At 35.0% G+C, this 18,630-nt stretch overlaps 2 protein-coding genes and 1 long non-coding RNA gene across 4 annotated transcripts in view; 2 read left to right on the forward strand and 1 right to left on the reverse strand.

The window, feature by feature from the left end:
* Positions 1–14,734, forward strand: part of LOC127063563 (protein 60A-like) — a 19,610-nt gene extending 4,876 nt beyond the window's left edge. Inside the window, exons 3-8 of the mRNA XM_050993518.1 lie at positions 3,487–3,673; positions 6,058–6,212; positions 11,060–11,248; positions 11,353–11,429; positions 11,548–13,921; positions 14,473–14,734. Of these exons, the coding sequence (XP_050849475.1) occupies positions 3,487–3,673; positions 6,058–6,212; positions 11,060–11,248; positions 11,353–11,429; positions 11,548–11,808 (869 nt within the window). The 3' untranslated portion in view covers positions 11,809–13,921; positions 14,473–14,734. The remainder of the gene's footprint in view (positions 1–3,486; positions 3,674–6,057; positions 6,213–11,059; positions 11,249–11,352; positions 11,430–11,547; positions 13,922–14,472) is intronic.
* On the reverse strand, positions 13,279–14,122 carry LOC127063566 (uncharacterized). Its single transcript, XR_007781415.1, has 3 exons — positions 13,886–14,122; positions 13,481–13,586; positions 13,279–13,393 (listed from the first exon to the last, which is right to left on the reverse strand). It is a non-coding gene; the product is annotated as an uncharacterized LOC127063566 (long non-coding RNA).
* Positions 14,592–18,456, forward strand: LOC127063524 (DNA helicase MCM8-like). Of its 2 annotated transcripts, XM_050993449.1 has the most exons (15): positions 14,592–14,734; positions 14,938–15,069; positions 15,146–15,387; positions 15,561–15,696; positions 15,771–16,021; positions 16,173–16,277; positions 16,366–16,560; positions 16,644–16,698; positions 16,801–16,863; positions 16,920–17,083; positions 17,173–17,385; positions 17,465–17,586; positions 17,657–17,879; positions 17,960–18,103; positions 18,193–18,456. In XM_050993449.1, exons 1-15 carry the CDS (start codon positions 14,665–14,667, stop codon positions 18,388–18,390), a joined length of 2,313 nt encoding a protein of 770 aa, XP_050849406.1. In that variant the 5' UTR covers positions 14,592–14,664; the 3' UTR covers positions 18,391–18,456. The 2 variants fall into 2 exon arrangements, with proteins under 2 accessions (XP_050849406.1, XP_050849405.1); XM_050993448.1 differs by having other exon boundaries at positions 16,644–16,863.
* The last annotated feature ends 174 nt before the right edge of the window (positions 18,457–18,630 follow it).

Consider the following 18,630-nt stretch of genomic DNA (forward strand, 5'->3'; position numbering starts at 1 on the left):
TGTCCTCGTAGAAACACACCGAGAAGTAACGAGTTCTAGTTGCGAAGATCTAATACATCTTCATGCAATCGTTTTATTTCATAGAGTTTGTTAATTTAATGAGATCGAAATTCGTATCACAAATTGATCATTTCATCAACGATCGTCAACATTCGTCGCGTTTACATATACATACCCTTTCTCACATTTAACAGTTATTTTGGCAATACTTGTAACACGAAGCAGAAGCAGAAAGCCGAAATGTCTCGACAACTTTCTTCCATTTTGACGCATACAAATGTATAAAACTCCTCCTCTCACGATACTTTCTATTTGCTAATCGTAAGATTCTTGCTTTATCGTACCACTTTACGAGCGACTAATTTCCAAGCAGTCGTCTAGACCATGTGTAAAGATATCTATACAAATATCTTACAAAGCAGACTTGCGATTACAAAGATCTTTTTTCGTAAATGGATCTATCATAAAAGATCCATGCTCGAATTCGACGTTTGATTAAAACGGGATATATCTTTTATTATCGACCTTAGGAAGAGAAGAAAAGAAAAGTTTGAAAATCGATAAGAGAATGTACATCGATTTCTCTTAATCTCTTGTGTTGAAAGATGAGATACCGAAGTCGCGATAGAACGAACTCAAATTGGCAACCAAGATGTATCCGAACCGAGGAATGCAACGTTTCTCCTTCCATGAAGAAAGGAAGAGGAAGTCTGCACGATTGGTCGTCCAAGAACGACATCGACGAGGAATTCGATCTTGGTTTTGTGATCAGGCTTACGTGGTCGAACGTGAGAGGTCAGTTTCTAGTGTGGAACTTGGTATCCTTCGCAAAGAAGCACGGTTGGACTTCTCGGAAACTTCTTCTTCGTCCATGTGCTCTCTCTCTCTCTCTCTCTCTCTCTCTCGCGCGCGCGCGCGCGCGCGCTCTCTCTATCTCCCTGACGTTGCCGTCTCTACCGTGGCTCGCGTTGAGAAACGTTCTAGGCTTTTCGACGTGATATGCGGCATGCATATAAATTGATACCCATAAGGCTATAACCATAACTTATTCGACATATGTACCCAACCCAATACTGGGAACTCAGAGCGTCCGATAAAAACGTACATAAATTAAATCGCGTTATTACGTTATACGACTACCAGTCCGTTTTAATTGATTACCCTGTTCTCCCTTACATATGTGCCTTCTGTCTTTCTTTTTTCTTTCTGCTGCTGCACTTGTATGCTAATAATAATTAGAATATATATTATAAATAGATGAGTGTGTGTATTCACGCATACGCACACACGCGCTCGCGTACACACACACACACACCTGTTTATAATTAGAAAGCAACAGTTGAAAATGTAAAAACAACGTTCTCTTAATTCAAAGATTAGTATCGTCAAGATCGTACTCGATTATGCGTGTCAATTGTTATCTTTAGAAATATTCGCGAAGATCAATATATGGAAATTCCTCCTCTCTCGATTCTCCATCTTTTCAGTTTAAACCGTGCGACTTATAAGCTGTGTCCGAATAAATCCATACATCTCAAAGTCCTTCGGAGATTTGTAAGCATAGTCATCGATATTTAGGTACCATGCCGACGCAAGGCCGTACGATCTCTACTTTTTAAAATATCATCAAGAATATCACACCGATAGTTATTAAATAATTTCTTTGATCGATTGATTCGAAAGAACGAAAAAAAAAACGCTTCGGATTGCTAATAAAATAGATATAAAAACATCTTGATACACGTGCGCATCTTTACAATATATTATCTAAAGTTTCTCCATCGCCTTTCTCTTTCTTCCTTTTACTTGTTCTCTTTCCTTTGGTCATGGGTATCCCCATTGGGAAGACGAGTCAATATCTCTCTTTCCCCACGCGAAGCCGCGGGCAGGTAAAAATGTCTCAACTTGGGTGCCCATGTTCATCCCGGATGGTTCTTTTGCTCCTCTCTTTCCAAGACCGTTCTCTTTCCCCTCTCTTCATCTCTCATTCTCTCAACTATCTGTCTTTTACCAAGGGCGGCTCTCTCTTGTCGGAAAGACGAGAGAGGGGGCAGGGGGAGGGGGAGGAGGGAGAGGAAGAGAGAGAGAAGTATTTGGCAAAAACGAAGAGAGAATCTAGAAGGAATAGATAGATGAGCCGTCCGGTTTCTTGCCGAGGTCGAAAAGTGGCGAATGCAAAGTGATTGTGACTTTACGATAGGATTAATGACTTGGATCAGCCTTTACGAGGTTTAATTTTTTTTTTTTTTTTTTTTTTAAAGAAGTACGAATAATGTCTTTAAATAATGTCAAATATAACTTAATAGAAGAATTAAGTGATTCGTTGGTAAGTGTGAAAAATTACTTATTGTAAAAGAGTGTTGAGAAAAATAAAGAGAAGATACATGATAGGTATGTAGAAGGTACGTAAGGGAGTAGATAGTTGGTAAGAAAGATAACGAAGAAGAAGAGAATGCATATACTCTTTCTTGTACGACTACTTCCTCGTAGCCAGTTGTCGGACTATGATGCGTTTGAATGTAAGAGAGGTCGGATGAAGCTGTGGGAGGGTGGAGGAGTCCAAGTGGGATGGAGTAGAGTGGAACGGGCGGGTACGGAGGGGGTAAAAAAGAAAAGTCCACTCTTGGCGTGGAGCGGTCCAGAATGGACTCGAGCTATTCGGGACCACCCCGAGTGCCAGGGGTCCAGCCTCGCTCGCGGCAATCAGGTGCCGTTGGAATGCGACCGTCCAAGAAAAACAAAACAAATTTTTATGCCCTCGTCTGCTCCCCGCCTCTCTTAAGGCCCACCTCTACGGCTCTCCTTCGTTTTCTTCCTCCTCCTCGCCTCCGATCAGAGAAACATTAGGCATTACTTAAGCCTCCTCTGTGGCCTCTGAGCCGTTAGAGAAAGAAAGCGAATGGGAAAGAGTACGTTCGTCCCTTCTCTCTTCTCTTTCCTTTTTCGTTTTCTTCTCTTCGTTCCTCCTCTTCCATGACCCTTCTTCTTTTTTAACTCGAAGGGTAAGATAGTCTCTAACTGTAGCCGCTTTGACGGTAAAAAAAGGACGATTTCACGCTGCGAATTGTCTACGGCTCGTTCTGGAGATTCTCGTTTACGAGAATTACCCTTATCGATCTCCAAAACAAGCCTTCCTCTTTAAAATAGGCTTTGTCGGTATATTCAAAAAAGAAAAGTGACCCACATATCAAGATTCTTCCATTCGAGCGGAATTTTGTGGAAGATTCAATTCTTTTGACGTGACTTTGTTGACTTAACGTGACTCATCGAGAAACGTTGGAACAGATACTTTCTAAGAGAATTTTTATTACGTTCGTAAATGACCTGCCTTTAGCTGTCCGCTTATCTGTAAGGACAGAAGCTTCCATAGTTTAGTAGATAAGGAGTGGAGACTAATTGCCTCTAAACGAACCCATCGTAAATTTACGTTCCATGCGATGACCGCTGTTGAAACGACTTAATGAAAGTGCTTTTCTCAATTCGCAGATCATCACGTTCCTGGAGTGAGGCACGAGCGTGGAAAAAGACTTTGGTTCGACGTCTCGGATGTTCCACCTGGAGAACACATAATAGGAGCTGAATTAAGGCTTTATCGAAGCATAGACGTGAAAAGTCGAAGAAATCGTGGATCTTACATGATCACGGCATATCGAGTTCTAAGAAGTGAAGATGGGTAAGCCTTAAGATGGAGCACTTTTATGTTGAGTTTTATGTCTCTCTCTCTCTCTCTCTCTCTCTCTCTATATATATATATATATATATATATATATATATATATATATATATAAAAATCTCCATCTACCACGTGGACTCTCGAAATTAATACGACGAAGGGTGGCGAATTAAAAGTTTCTTCTTTACAGGTTATAAGTCGCAACTTATCTTGTCGTTTATGAACGGAAGCTGCATTTCTTGGTTATTCATATCTCAAATGTTAAAGAAATCGAGAGAAGAAGCGTTTTATCTTTATCTTTTTTTTATTTTCTCACTCTTTCTGTCTGTCTGTTTGTCTGTCTCTCTTTCTCCCCCCCTCCCCCTCTCTATCGTTCTTTGTAATTTGTTTTTTTCTGAATCTGTCTTTTCTATCACTCTCATAGTTTCATCTAGAGAGATAATTGATCTCGAAGAGAAAAGCAAGACTAATTTCGTTTGAGTAAAGGGAATATTGGTGGTTTTTGACATCGTCATCGTAGTCCTAATTAGGCCGTCTTCAAGTCAGCGAAAAAATGTCAGGTATTTTTGTTCTACCTGTGAGAAAACGTCGAGAACCCATCCATCTCTTTCTCTTTCCTTTTCTTCCATCTTTCTGGTTGTCTGATTCATATCCAACGCTGCGTCGAAGGTATGCCACAGTGATGACGATAGATGGCTGTTATTTTTGAAATACGAAAGATCGCACGTCTTTCCTTATTAAACGGGCCATTTCCAGCTTTCTCGATGTAAGGATCTCGGCAAGGACGATACGGATGGTAGGGAGATCGAGGAGGAATAAAATCTGATATGGCAGGGTACGCGCGCGACGAAGAAGAACGAGCATTTAGCGCATGGAAGATCGGGGGAGAGCGAGCGGTCGGTCGATTAATTCGGTCCTTCCGAGAGGAAGGTCGAGCTTCCAGCGAGAATGGCGACGGCGTGTCTAAGCCCGTCACTGTCCGTCACTGGTACCTCCGCAGACTTTGGTACTACGACCTGACCGATATACAGGCCCCGACAGGAAACGCTATTCCGTAAATTGAGGTAAATTAGCCGTGGAGACGACGGACTCCGGGCAAGGAGTTAAGAATGCGAGTTACTTGCTGTGCCTACGCAGTTAGACGCACGCAGTTCCTCTGTCTCCACCTCCACCTCCTACTCTTTCCTCTCCTTCTTCGTTTCCCTCGATGCGTCACGCATCCTTTTCTTCCTATTTCTTTTCCTTCATCTACTTGAAGCTTCTTTCGAGACAACTTGGCGACTCAGCTTTCTTATGTACGCTCAGGTTTCTATAAATGTTCTGTCAGATACAAGACGCAACCACGTGCTCCTTTCTGCCACTCTTCGACAAGTGTTTGTAAAAAAAATTCGTGAGCTGCCGTATATAAGTATATATATATATATATATATATATATATATATATATATATATATATATATATATATATATATATACACACAAATGTATGTATGTATGTATATCCATATATATATATATATATATACATATATGTACATATATATAATATTTTATATATATAAAATATAATATATATGTAATCGGCAGGTCTACCTACTTCGAGAGTCGACGTTCCCACGATCTTTTTCTCCGCATGATTCATTATGCTTCGTGAAGCGGCCAAGCATACACCGATGCGAAGTAATTTACATTAATTTCAACTTTTGATTTTCTCATTTCAACAATTTGCCAAATGATGATATTACAGATATGATGATCGCAACGAGTGAATGAGCTAGGTATGCGAGACGATGCAAACTCATTTACGTAAGAATCTAATGCTTTTCAATCGATAGATCCGATCGATTTACGCTCACGCGCTAGAGGAATGTTATTTGAAATGCAATAATTATCGTGGGAAGAAACGAACGTGACGAGATAATTCATTGTTGATATATACATACTGATAGTCCTACTACGTACGAAAAAATTATTATGTCAACTCGTCCGATGGCGTTCGTTTCAACGAGAAAAACTAGAAATGTTTCCTTCTCGCATACGACATTATTCGATTGACGATGCTATAACGATAAGCAGATTTTTCTACGTATCGGTGCGATTTGACACGCACTTATTGTTAGATTATGAGTAACGCATGTTTCTCTCTGTCTCTGTCTATCTGTTCGTCTTTCTCTCATTCTCTTTCTCACTCTCTATCTATCTCTCTTTCTAATTATGCGTAGGCACGTTAATTATCTCTTCAAGGATCTAAATACGACGCAAAGCGTGCTTCTTTGTAGTCGATGACAAGGCAGATCTTGCATTGGTGGTTTGTTAAAGACAACGGACGATCGACTATATAGCTTTATACTTTAATTTATTAATATAATATTATGTATTTTTAGGTCACGGGAATTACAGTATGTTGATGCGATAAACACGACAATAGGAAGAGAAGGATGGTTGACATTAAACGTCAGCGAACCTCTTTCACATTGGGTGAATAACCCCAATGGAAATAGAGGATTGTACCTTTCGGTTCATCCTGCCGATCGTTCTGGTGAGTGTGCAATTACTTTTATTATCAGCTCAATTATTCTTGGAGGCATAATCGATCGACCGTTTTTATTGTATTTGTACGACAAATGAGTTTTCGGATCGCAGGCACGAAAGACAATGTCGTAACAAAAATGAAAACGTTAAAAAAATTGCTCCTATAGATTGCAAAGACGAAGGTTTCTCGTTAGAAGAAACGATATTACCTACGAAAACGATGGGGGGATAAGCCCACGTGGTTACATGTAAATTGCCGTAATGCGAAGTTCACGCGTGCTTAAGTATGAATATGCTCGAACACATGCACGGATGCGCGTGCTTACAGCATGCATTGAGCAACAGCTCATGGCTAATAAACACTTCGGGGTCAGAAGTTCGACGCGGTGAATTCCGGATCGTTCTTATACACCTGACTCGAAGAAGACTGTATGCTATAGACGCGTATAGATATACACCTGTTACAAGCTCTCACTTCCATTCTGGAAAGAGTCTCTCTCTCTCTCTTTTCTCTCACTCCCCACCCCTTTCCTCTCCCTCCCTCTCGCTCCCTCCCTCCTCTCTCTCTTTCCCTATCTTCTCCTTCTCTCATTTCTCTCATGCGTAACTGCTAAGATCTACCGGTAATTACTCGAATAGTCATACTTTTTCGTATCATTTTCGAAAATAACCAGAATCGATTGAGAAAGAAGTTCTTATTGACTTCTTCAGTGACATGTAATAAAAGTCCTTGATTTAAGAAAATATTTAAAAAAGACACATTGCTTCCTTTTTTCGTCATTCGCGCAAATACAATGCATCAACATGATTTTGTAAATAATTTAAATTTATTTACAAAAGGAAAGAGAAAGATAGATATCTAGATGATACGATAACTTCGACCATGAAATTTTATTTTGTCACTGAATTTCAAATGAAGATCATAGAGAGTATTAGAAATAAAAAGCGATCTCCCTATTACATTTTAATAGTCGCGAGGCTTGACTCATTCACGAATAATTTCGTGAATCGAATCATATCAATAATTGAAATAATTGAATATTAAATTTATTCAATCATATTAGAATTCGATTAGTTTGGCCTTGAAGATAAGAATCTAATCAATTGAATATTCATTAGCGAATTGATTAGAACATTTTGTCGAGAGATTGATCTATTTAAAAAATGATAATAGAAGATAACATTAATTATGACCCTTTTATTGGCAGCACACGATTGGAACTTGGTGGTATAACTTCGAGAATATATAAATGCGGTATGTTCAAGGAAAGTAGCTGAAACCATCTGAACGTCGCGTGTGCGTAGAGTTTGTTGTTTGCCGCGCCTAGATCATTTTGTTGCTTGTTTCTTTCTTCCCATACCCTGTCACTAGTCTCTCTCTCTCTCTCTCTCTCTCTCTCTCTCTCTCTCTCTCTCTCTCTGATACGCGCACACGTGCACACCGTCTTCCACTTCTCTCGTTCTCAGTACAACCGGTTTACCTTTGATCATTCAATATAAAACACAAGATCGGAGGTACACACTTTCATACAGACATCTTTTCTGTACGTACGGATTAAAAGAGATACCTACGTTCGTGTGTACGTGTACGCGTACGTGCGAGCTTCGTGAGGAGAGGAGAGAAGAGAAGAGAGAGCGAGAGAAAGAGAGAGAGGGAGAAAGAGATACCACAATATATCCTTCTTTTTTTATCTTCATGGAGAGGCGCGTTCCTCTTGCAACACGTATTTACCTACGAATATTCATGTACGCGTTTCTACTCTCTCTCTCTCTCTCTCTCTCTCTCTCTCTCTCTCTCTCTCTCTCTCTCTCTCTGTGTGTCTGTCTCTTACTCTGTGTCTGCCTCTGTCTCTTTTTCGATGATTCTCAACCAAAGGGTTGTCAATTTTCCTCATTTGTTTGATCTTGTTCATCAAGTGACTCCTTCTGGTCTCCGCGAAAGAGATTTTTTCTTCTTACAAAAAATGAAACTTTTTAGAAAGTGCAGTCAGGCGATGCTATCACACATAAAGAATCGTATGTATGCTTCTTTTCCACGTTACGCCTACGCGTACTCGACTTGCAACACCTCGGAAAGTTAACGACGCAGCGCGTGATACGCTTTCGTCTAATGATACTACGAACATGTGTAAAGATCTTTTGATATTTTAAATTGTATACCCAATGGCAATACTTTTATTGTCCTTTTTTGGATTTATCATTAGGTTGATACGAATAGTATTAGGGATGGGATCTTAGATTCCGAGATACATAACGGGTCTTATACTAATAACGCTACATAACATACATTTTAATGTAATGTATGTTGGTTCAACGAAACCAAATAAACGTTGTTAGTTAGGACTCGTGAATAGTATTGATTAGAATGAAAATTACAAGAATACAAGAGTTTGTTGATACATTATTGTTAGTACAGTTAGTTGATACATAATTTAAGGATCGTTTTATTCTTGAATCTCGAAAGATAAAAATCAAGAATTTCTTTTGTTCCCAACATTTTAAGGACATGTATGCGTTTTCTAATAGAATTCTAGTTAACATTTCTAAGAAGCACTTTTCACAGTTGGGAGAGAAGAGTTTTTTTTCGATGTAGTAGGAAGTGAGAGGAGCTTTGATCGACTTCGTAAAGTGGAACAGAGTGCAGTAGCAGCAACAGATGTCTTATAATCACCGCATTCCATGACGTACGCATTTTTCGTGCACGATGTCGGCATATAAACGCGATCGTTCGATACGCGTGACATATGTATTCGTCGTAATCTTTAGATTGTCATTTTCTTGGATTTCTGGTTGAAGAACCTACAATGTTATAGATTTCAAAGACGTTTCAACGTTCGGATAGATACCGTTAATTGCGAATGAATTAGTATAACCGTTTATTGGAAATAAGAAATACGTACATGCATGCGTGTGGGACTCGTTCGAACGTAACTCTGAAGCCATCGTTCTGTAACGGCATGCATTCGTCGCGATCACAGTGGCAGGTGACCGTTGCAATCACGGCAAATGCGCGTTCCTGCGGACCAATTTACTAGCTTTCTCGAACTTCTCCGCGCGGCCGAGAGCCCGTAAGAAGGATCATTTGCATACACACCGAGCAATGCCTGCCCGGAGAGTCACCGGTGTAATCTCTTTCGCCGGTCCGCGCCTCGAGGCAATGGTGCCTTTTCTCTTTTTATTCTTTTCCTTCTCTTCGTGGCCAACGGGAGAGTCGAAGAAGAAGAAGAAAAAGAAGAAGAAAAGAAAGAAGAAGTGGAAAAAGAAAGATAAAAGAAGAAGAAGAGAAGGGAAGATTCCTACGCTCAACGAATCCGACGAAATGTGTGTTTCGAATTTTACGAAAGTTTGTCGTACGAATAGAATGAAACTGTCTAAATGTGTATTCGATCTTTGCATAGGTTTGTATAATTACAAAATTTCACAATTTCACATATGCGATATACTCGAGATAAGATAGTGATCGAGCAATGGAATCGGTCTATGTTTGTGCATAACTTTGGATACATTCGCATAATTCGCATACGTGAAAAATTGTAAACTCGATGTGCGAACGAACTTCATTCGAATGTTGCTTATAGATACCTAGATACATCAGCGATCTATGGATGGGGTAAACAAATATTTGGTCTGCACGGTAAAGACATTCTTTATATGCATTCTGATAGAGAAAGTTGAAATAGAGTGACACATGTACATAAGTTACATATGTGTCACTCTATGCCTTACATATTCGTACGGTGTGTATCGTATATTGTTCAGGTCATTTACAAGAACAAGGAAAATTATGTATAATTTCATACACTTTCGTATAAATTAGACAAATTGTGTGGAGTAAGTGCCGGAGCAACAAGGAAATTATCTTGCATGTTTATGAAACTGTTAGTGATTCCGGTTAAAAATAGCGACAAAGCGTTCTTTTTATGAACGAACCCGTTAAATAAATCATAAGACAGAGTTATACGCATTGATCGTGACACGACTAGTGTAATAAGGACTGATAAATTGCTTCGAGGAAATAAACCGCCGCTGAATATTTACTGTGAAACGATGCTCGGTTTGCTGATCATTCTTATTCAATTATCGGTAATGCAATGTGGAAGGTCGTTCCACAATCAAGTTTCTTTTGCATTCAATGGCGAAGTCATTGCAAACGTTCATGCACAGTATCAATAGATAGATCTTCCGTCCTCCGTTGCTACATTTCGATATATATCTCCCAAGAGTCCAATTTCCTTTCGATCGTTACTCGCTGTCATTATTGAAAATCATCAACAATGATAGAAACATAAACGGTAGGTAATCGATGTCTAGCTCGATCATTGATGCGAGCTCGCGCGTACCTAGCACATACTATATATATATATATATATATATATATATATATATATATATATATATCACATAATTAAGATATACTACGTGGCAACGCTACGTTGCCTTAATTGCAGGGCTAACATGTTGGGAAACCGCGAACTGTAATCTATATCGTCGAAGTGAACGGCTCGATAGGTATCAGACTGCATGAGTTAGGCTCGAGATTCTTAAATGGTTAATATTCATGAAGGTTGGCTATTAATAATCTCAGAAGGCAGACCCATTCTAATAAACATACGTTCAAATGTATTCGTCGTATGTATGTATCTACTCACAAGCTTTCCTTTTATGGAACCAAACGAGCGTTTCTAAAGACATCGTCGAAATAAAATTGAAACGGTCCGTTTAAATAATAGCAATGGAATACGTTCGATATATCGATGTTAAGAAAAGATTTTTTCTTTTCTTTATTCATAAAATGGAAGAAATTTTAGCAAAGTAGTGAAGTTTTAATATATATAGCTATATTTTTTGTCGCAGTGCACGAGATGAGGCCAGAAGATATTGGCATCGTTGGGTTCAAAGGTGATCCGGACAAGCTACCCTTCATGGTGGGTTATTTCAAAAGCTCTGGCATCAGAGAATCGAAAGTGAGACAAAAACGTGATGCCAGGAGAAGAAAGAAAAGCGAATCGTCTAGCTTGGATTATCGAAATAATCCTTATACTGGTAACTATCGTTCTTCGATTCGTACTTACATATTAAACGAAAAAAATCTTAGATATATATATTAGATTACACGATATTTAACATCTTCGAAATAAATATTGCAGATCCTGGTTCGCAATACAACTCAAGAACTTGCAAGATCCAAACGCTCTACGTCAGCTTCAGGGATCTTCAATGGCAGGTAAATGATGAAGAATCGCTTAAGATTATTTTATGCAGAAACCTCTTCTATTTATCGATTCGGTCTTTGTCAGAACTTGTTGTTATTTATCGATGAATAATGAATACTGATTTTATAGGACTGGATCATAGCACCGGACGGGTACGACGCATATTATTGCAGCGGTGAATGCAATTTTCCCTTGAACGCTCATATGAACGCTACCAATCATGCGATCGTACAAACGTTGGTGCATCTCGTGAGTCCCGGTAAAGTACCAAAGCCCTGTTGCGCGCCTACAAAACTTTCTGCCATTTCCGTCTTATATTTTCTCGATGAAAGCAACGTTATTCTAAAGAAGTATAAGAATATGGTTGTAAAGAGTTGCGGCTGTCATTAATCATTTTTACTCTCTTTTTCGAAAGAACAATCCTTTCTATAGCGAATGAAATTCGCAGGATCGTCGTTCGGTCCTGCATCCGGAAGATCGTCAACTTGTTTAACGTTTTCAGTGCTTTTTTATTAAAAAATGCGATAATATCGCTTTCGCACTGTTGTTTCAACAAAAACATGACGATGAGTCGTGTTTAAACGTAAGCAAACAATGATACCTATGTTTTCCCATCATTTTTTATAATCATAAGTAAGAAACAATCCCCGATCCTAACGCAACGTACCGATCCAAATTTCTCTCTCTCTCTCTCTCTCTCTCTCTCTCTCTCTCTCTCTCTCTCTCTCTCTCTCTCTCTCTCACTTTCACACACCCACACAAAATAAACTGCAACGAATGCGAGAAATATTTTTTAATACATCGAATATCGATGGCATTTCAATTGAAAGAATTCATTTAAATGATATAACACAGTTTAAAAGACTTCACACAAACTATTGTTGAATAAAACAATGTCTTTTTCATTTTTTCTTCCGAGAATGTACATTTATTTACATATGTATGAGAAAATATCAATGCAACTATTTCATGTAATTAGACTTATTTATGTTTCTTAGTATATCACTCATTCGAATGGATATTGTATGTAAGAGAATAATCTTATCGAATATGACTATATTATAGAGTTACTTAGTATAAACCATTCCATTTTTTAATGACGATTATCTTGAATTGAAAATTGGATAATTTATTATTGTAACCTCGTACGATGGAAACAAATTCGTTAAATAACAGAAATTTTGTAATCTTATGACATTTATCTTTTGCACTCCTATTGCATTTTTTTGCAAAAGAATTTATAATCAATAGTAAAATTGCTTAAAAAATAATGTTAATTATTAATTATTGTTAATTATTTCAAAATAAAAATCGGGTGCCTTTTATTGCATAAATCATGCGTACGATCATATGCATATATCTAAAATTAGATCTATCGAATGTCAAAGTGTATGAATGAGATTTGTTTTTCTTTTTTCTTTTTTTCTTTTAAGTAACGAAACGTGTATGAGTGTTGTGCGGAGGTAGGTATGTAAATTGAAACATAATCTAGCTTACTGTTATGTTCTCACAACTTTTGTAATGACAATGTAAATATACCGTTGTATATATGTTCAGCAATAATATACATTGCATTGTAAAAAAAAAAAATAGGTTTTTTCCAAAATTATTTTGTTTTCCATTTCCTTTCTAGAAAACAAAATAAGAAGTATTAAGAATGTTAAAGTATTAAGAATAATGTAAATATAGATAGCAATATTTAATATATTACATAAATCTAAAATATCCAATGCGTTATTAACGTTCTAATTGTTTAATCTAAATAACATTTTAAATAACATCACATACTGGATTATTTAGTCATACTTAATATATTATTTATTATACTTTATATTACTATATATGTATTATCGTCGGTAGGTAAAGTTTAAATAAAATATGGATAATTATTAGAAAACATCACCAACAATTGTTTAATAGCTCTTCTTTTTACCGACAGAAGGTAACCTTACACAAGTATATACTATAATCCTATCTGCAAAAATAGTGAAAATAATCAATGTACAAACGAACACATAATATGGATTTGCAATATTTATTTCATGCAGATAACAATGTATACCTTTCCTAAGAAATATTTCGAAAAGATTCATTCTCTCTTTTATCTTTTTGCGGTCTCTCAGGACTATCTCAGTTTCTTGTATTAACTTGTTTCATAATTCTTGTCTCTAAAAGATTAACAAAACGTATCACCTGCCGATCTATTAGTACTTACAATTAGTAAAGCAGTATTTTTATTTCTACTAATTAAGATGTAACACGTATGAAAAGCAAAATATTATTATATTGTATTAAAAATATTCTATTTCACTCTATATGTCACTTACATTTTTTATTATCAATTACATTAGATAAGTAGAGATTAGAATTAATATTCATCCAATTCTCGTAATAATCTGTATCGTAAGATTGTTTAATTTACAATACGTTTCATACTTCTAACCTTTTTACATAACGTTGTGCGTACCTGGTAATAATCCTCCTTGATATCATTTGTTTGATTGTAAGTGGGCTGTATTTTACACACAATACTTCATATACAATATTCATACATAAATTTAAACACTTATCCATCGTTTACACGCATACTCTCGGGAAAGTAGAAAAAGTTTTTATCATACAGTTTGATTGTACATCTAAAACAAATTCTTAAAAATAAATTGACATCTTTTTTCTGATATATATACGCATTCCCATACACACATACACATACACACGCATTATATATGTTCGTATTAATTGTTTTAGAAACTATATACCAATGTCTTTATTTTTTTTTTTTTTTGTATTTATAAACTCCCTAATTTTTGTTTGTAAATTTTATCAATTTCTGTATACTGTAAAATTGTTGCAAAAATATAATTTTTTTTTAAATTTTCAGATTATTGCAGGTTACATTTTTTTTCACTAATTATTAAGAGATAGTTTAGTATTTCAGTATCTCTAAGAATATATCTCTCGAGATTTTTTCTCTCAATAATACTTTTATGAAGTATTATTGTATAGAAAATAGCGCATAAATTATAATTACAAAATTTCGCGCTTATTTTTCAGTAACATGGCCGCATGTAACCGGAGGGAGAATCTTGTGATCGAACTGTTTGAATATCGCTACAAAATTTATTATGATCAAGAAAAGTTGTTATAACGATACATTAATAGATACATTGATGGATAGATAAGTTTTTCGTTACTTCAATACTAAATATTCTTGATTTTTATTTTTGCAACGTACATATATCATACATGGATGACAAAAGAAATAATGTATATAGAAAACGTTGGTATATGAAAAGAAAAGCAACCAAACAAACTAGTAAGTTTTAAATATATGTTAAGTTTTTCTGTGTCCCTATTTTTAATATTTATATTTTACCTGCTACACAAGATATAACGGTGTAAAGAGCTTTCTATTTCTGTATAAATTAATATTATAATATCTCAATCCATTCTTAAGTAACTTATGTAGATACACTTGCATATTTTTACTACTAATTAATATTTATGTTATTATGATAGAAACAATAACAAATACAAATGAAACATCAGCAAAGCGGTTACGAAGTCCTTCCAAAGATAATACGTCTTTATATATCCATGAAAATACAAATATTTCGTACTATGGATGGACATTATATTTTGACGAGCAAGGTATCAAAGGAAGATCACTTTATCATTAATATGATACAAATAAATAACGTCTATTTAATTATTATATTTTTTCCAGAATATAAAAACTCTTCTGATACTATAAGAAAAGTTAAAGCTGTTGAACAATTCCTAAAAAATTATTCAGATATATCATCATTTCTTACATTAGGAAATTTAGAGGCTGGTATGACTTTCAAAATTGACTTTAATAATTTTTTTAACGACAATACGTTTCTAAATGAATGGAATAACTTTAAAAGTGATATACAAGAAAAACCGATATATACAATAAATTGCATCAAACTTGCAATTCATCAGGTATATTCATATATAAATGTTGTTTAAGAGGAATTAAATTTATTATTGTGTATTTAATATAAATTATATTTCTAAATTTTGTATTGGGGAATGTAATTTGTGTATTTTTCTTGATAAAAACTATATGTATTTATATAATACTACTAATATAATGTCAGCGTTTAACTTTTCAGAATATTTTAAATACCGTGCCAAAGGAAAATCTAAAAAGTGTTTTGAATTCAATAAATCTATTGCCTGCAGTCAAAATAAGAATATTGAATTATGGACAAACCGTTTGTTTACGAGATATTAAAGTGAATTCCTATGGTATTATATAAAAACTATATATTATTCTCACCTTATGTATTCAATATTCTTATATTATCCCTTTTCTTCTCAAGGAAAATTAATAAATACAAGAGGATGCGTTGTAAGAGTTGGACGAACAAAGCAGCTTGCTCAATGGTTTGTCTTTGTATGTTCAAAATGTGGTTTAGAAAAAATAGAAAAACAATCGGAGGGATTTTATATAGTGCCTAAAAAGTGTACGATTTGTGGTGTATCAACATTTCAACCAGTATTGAATTCGCCTTATGTTAGAACTATTTCTTTTCAAATGATTAGAATACAGGAGATAATAAATAACGAACAGGTATCTCCCTTTTCCCAATACATCAATAATTACTTTTTATTTACTTTTATAATGATATTAAAAGCTGTTACCGTATAAAAAATTTTATTTCGTATTGTTTCGTTTTTTTTTTTTTTTTTTTTTTTTTTTTTTTTTTTTTTTTTTTTTTTAGGAAACTAAAGGTAGAATGCCTAGAATATTGGATGTAAAAATTGTGGATGATTTAGTAGATACTTGTATGCCAGGAGATGATTTGATGCTTACAGGGATCGTTAAAGTGAGCATTTATGCATGTTCAATAGATATTAAAAATTCTTTTTTTCTTTTTTTATTATATATAATATAAAATAATTTTATACTTTCAGGTTCAAGGAATTGATGATAATACGTTTAAAGGACATGTTGCAGCTTCGTTTTCTTTTTATATGGAAGCTTTTACAATAGTTCATAACAACAAGAACGTCAATAACAATAATACTGATAAAAATACAGAGAAAAAGTGCATAAACACAGACACTGTTGCTAGCGAAATGAATATAAAAGATTATCTTGCAATTAAGGTTCACACATATTTAAATGTATTTTACTCTATTTAATATTTTGTTTCATGTTCCGTTTGTAATTAAATCGTATCATATTGCAGGAGATATATGAGAAGCCTAATATTTTTGCATTACTAGTACATTCATTATGCCCAGGTATATATGGTCATGAAATGATTAAAGCTGGATTACTGTTAAGTTTGTTTGGTGGAAATGCAAAACATAAAGGTTTACGTGATCATATACATGTTCTTATAGTGGGAGATCCTGGTCTTGGCAAATCTCAAATGTTACAGGCATGTTCGCGTGTATCTGCCAAAGGTGAATATAAATTAATATTTAAAAATACATATCTAAAGATATTTTTTTATTTTAAGGTGTGTATGTCTGTGGCAATTCAAGTACATCTTCAGGATTAACCGTTACCCTCACAAAAGAAAATGGGACAAATGATTTTGCACTAGAACCTGGTGCTTTAGTATTAGCAGATGGTGGTTGTTGTTGTATCGATGAATTTGATAAAATGTCTGTGCAACATCAGGTATATAAATGTAAAATCAGAGACTCATGTAACGTAGAAACTTTTTAAATTTTTCTTTGAATTGTATAAAAAGGTAATATATTTTACAGGCTCTATTAGAATCTATGGAACAGCAAAGTGTTAGTGTTGCTAAATCCGGGATACTGTGTTCCCTTCCTTCTAGAACATCGGTTCTTGCAGCTGCGAATCACATTGGTGGTAGATACGACAGAAGCAAGACAATTTTACAAAATTTAAACATAAGTCAACCTCTTCTTTCTAGATTTGATTTAATCTTTTTACTCTTGGATGATCCAGATAAAGTGTGTTGACACTTATAAGAAAATATTTCCTTTCTTAAGTGTTACATTAATATTTTATAATAATTTAATTTTGTAATAGAAACGCGACCATTTAATATGTAAACATATCATGTCGTCCCATATTGGTACAAATAATAAGGCAGACAAGAGTCCAAGTAACGATAAATCAATACAGTCAATGTCACAAGATGATTCTTTAAGGTAATTTAAACAGTTAGTTTATTACAGGAAGTTATTTTATATTATAGCAAACTATTTATACTTATTTCAGAGAAAAATTAATGTCTCCATTAACACAATCTAAAGATATCATACCACAAATTATACTGAAAAAATATATCCTATATGCCCGTCAATATGTTTATCCAAAACTAACTGTTAAGGCGGCAGAAGTATTGCAAAAGTATTACTTAGAACTCAGATCAAGGAACGTAGAATTTGGCGGGGTACCTATATATAATAGACAATTAGAAGCAATGATCAGACTAACCGAGGTTTGTCATTATACGTTGCGCGTTACAAAACTACGTTTACAACTTTCTGCAGTAAATGACAATAACGTTAAACTTTGCAGGCCAGAGCAAAGTTGGAATTACGTGTTGAGGCTACAGAATCGGATGCTCTAGAAGTAGTAGAAATATTGGAGTACACAATGATGAACATGTTCGAAAATTCAACATTGAAATTACCATACAGAAACAAACTTACAGAGGGAAAAGTATATTGAATATATATTTATATGTTTAGTATTAAAAATATTTAATCTTGAAATTATTCATTAATTCATGTCATTATTGTTTCTAACAGGTAAAAATGTTTATAAGGTTACTAGAAAATGAAATCAAATCAAATGTACAAAAATATTTTTCATTATCGCAGCTGAAAGAAATAGCTGTAAACGGGGGTATTAATATACAAGATTTCACTTCGTTTTTATCAAAATTGAATGAGCATGGTGTTTTATTACAGATCGATAGAAATGTTTATAAATTCGTTAACATTTAATGGTTCTTACAATTGATGTTACAATGATCATGTTAAAAAGAAAATATACATATTTTTTACTAATAATTCTTTTACAATTTCTTGCACACATATAGTATATAGAACATAATCGTTAAATATAAAAGCATGTTTTAAAACATTACTGCCCATTTCACGGGACGTGTTGCTACTCTTGTAAGACATCTTGGTGGGCATGCTGGAGGACATGGAGGAGGACAATAAGGAACACATTTTGGTGGA

This window comes from Vespula vulgaris, chromosome 4 (genome assembly GCF_905475345.1).
Source record: "Vespula vulgaris chromosome 4, iyVesVulg1.1, whole genome shotgun sequence".
NCBI lineage: Eukaryota > Metazoa > Arthropoda > Insecta > Hymenoptera > Vespidae > Vespula > Vespula vulgaris.

What these genes read in the sequence shown, in the direction of transcription:
- LOC127063524 (XM_050993448.1), top strand. Translation starts at nt 14,665, where the DNA reads ATGGATGACAAAAGAAATAATGTATATAGAAAACGTTGGTATATGAAA. An exon ending in AGATAATAAATAACGAACAG is followed by an intron (nt 16,022 to 16,172) that starts GTATCTCCCTTT and finishes TTTTTTTTTTAG; the next exon opens with GAAACTAAAGGTAGAATGCC. An exon ending in AAATGTCTGTGCAACATCAG is followed by an intron (nt 17,084 to 17,172) that starts GTATATAAATGT and finishes TATATTTTACAG; the next exon opens with GCTCTATTAGAATCTATGGA.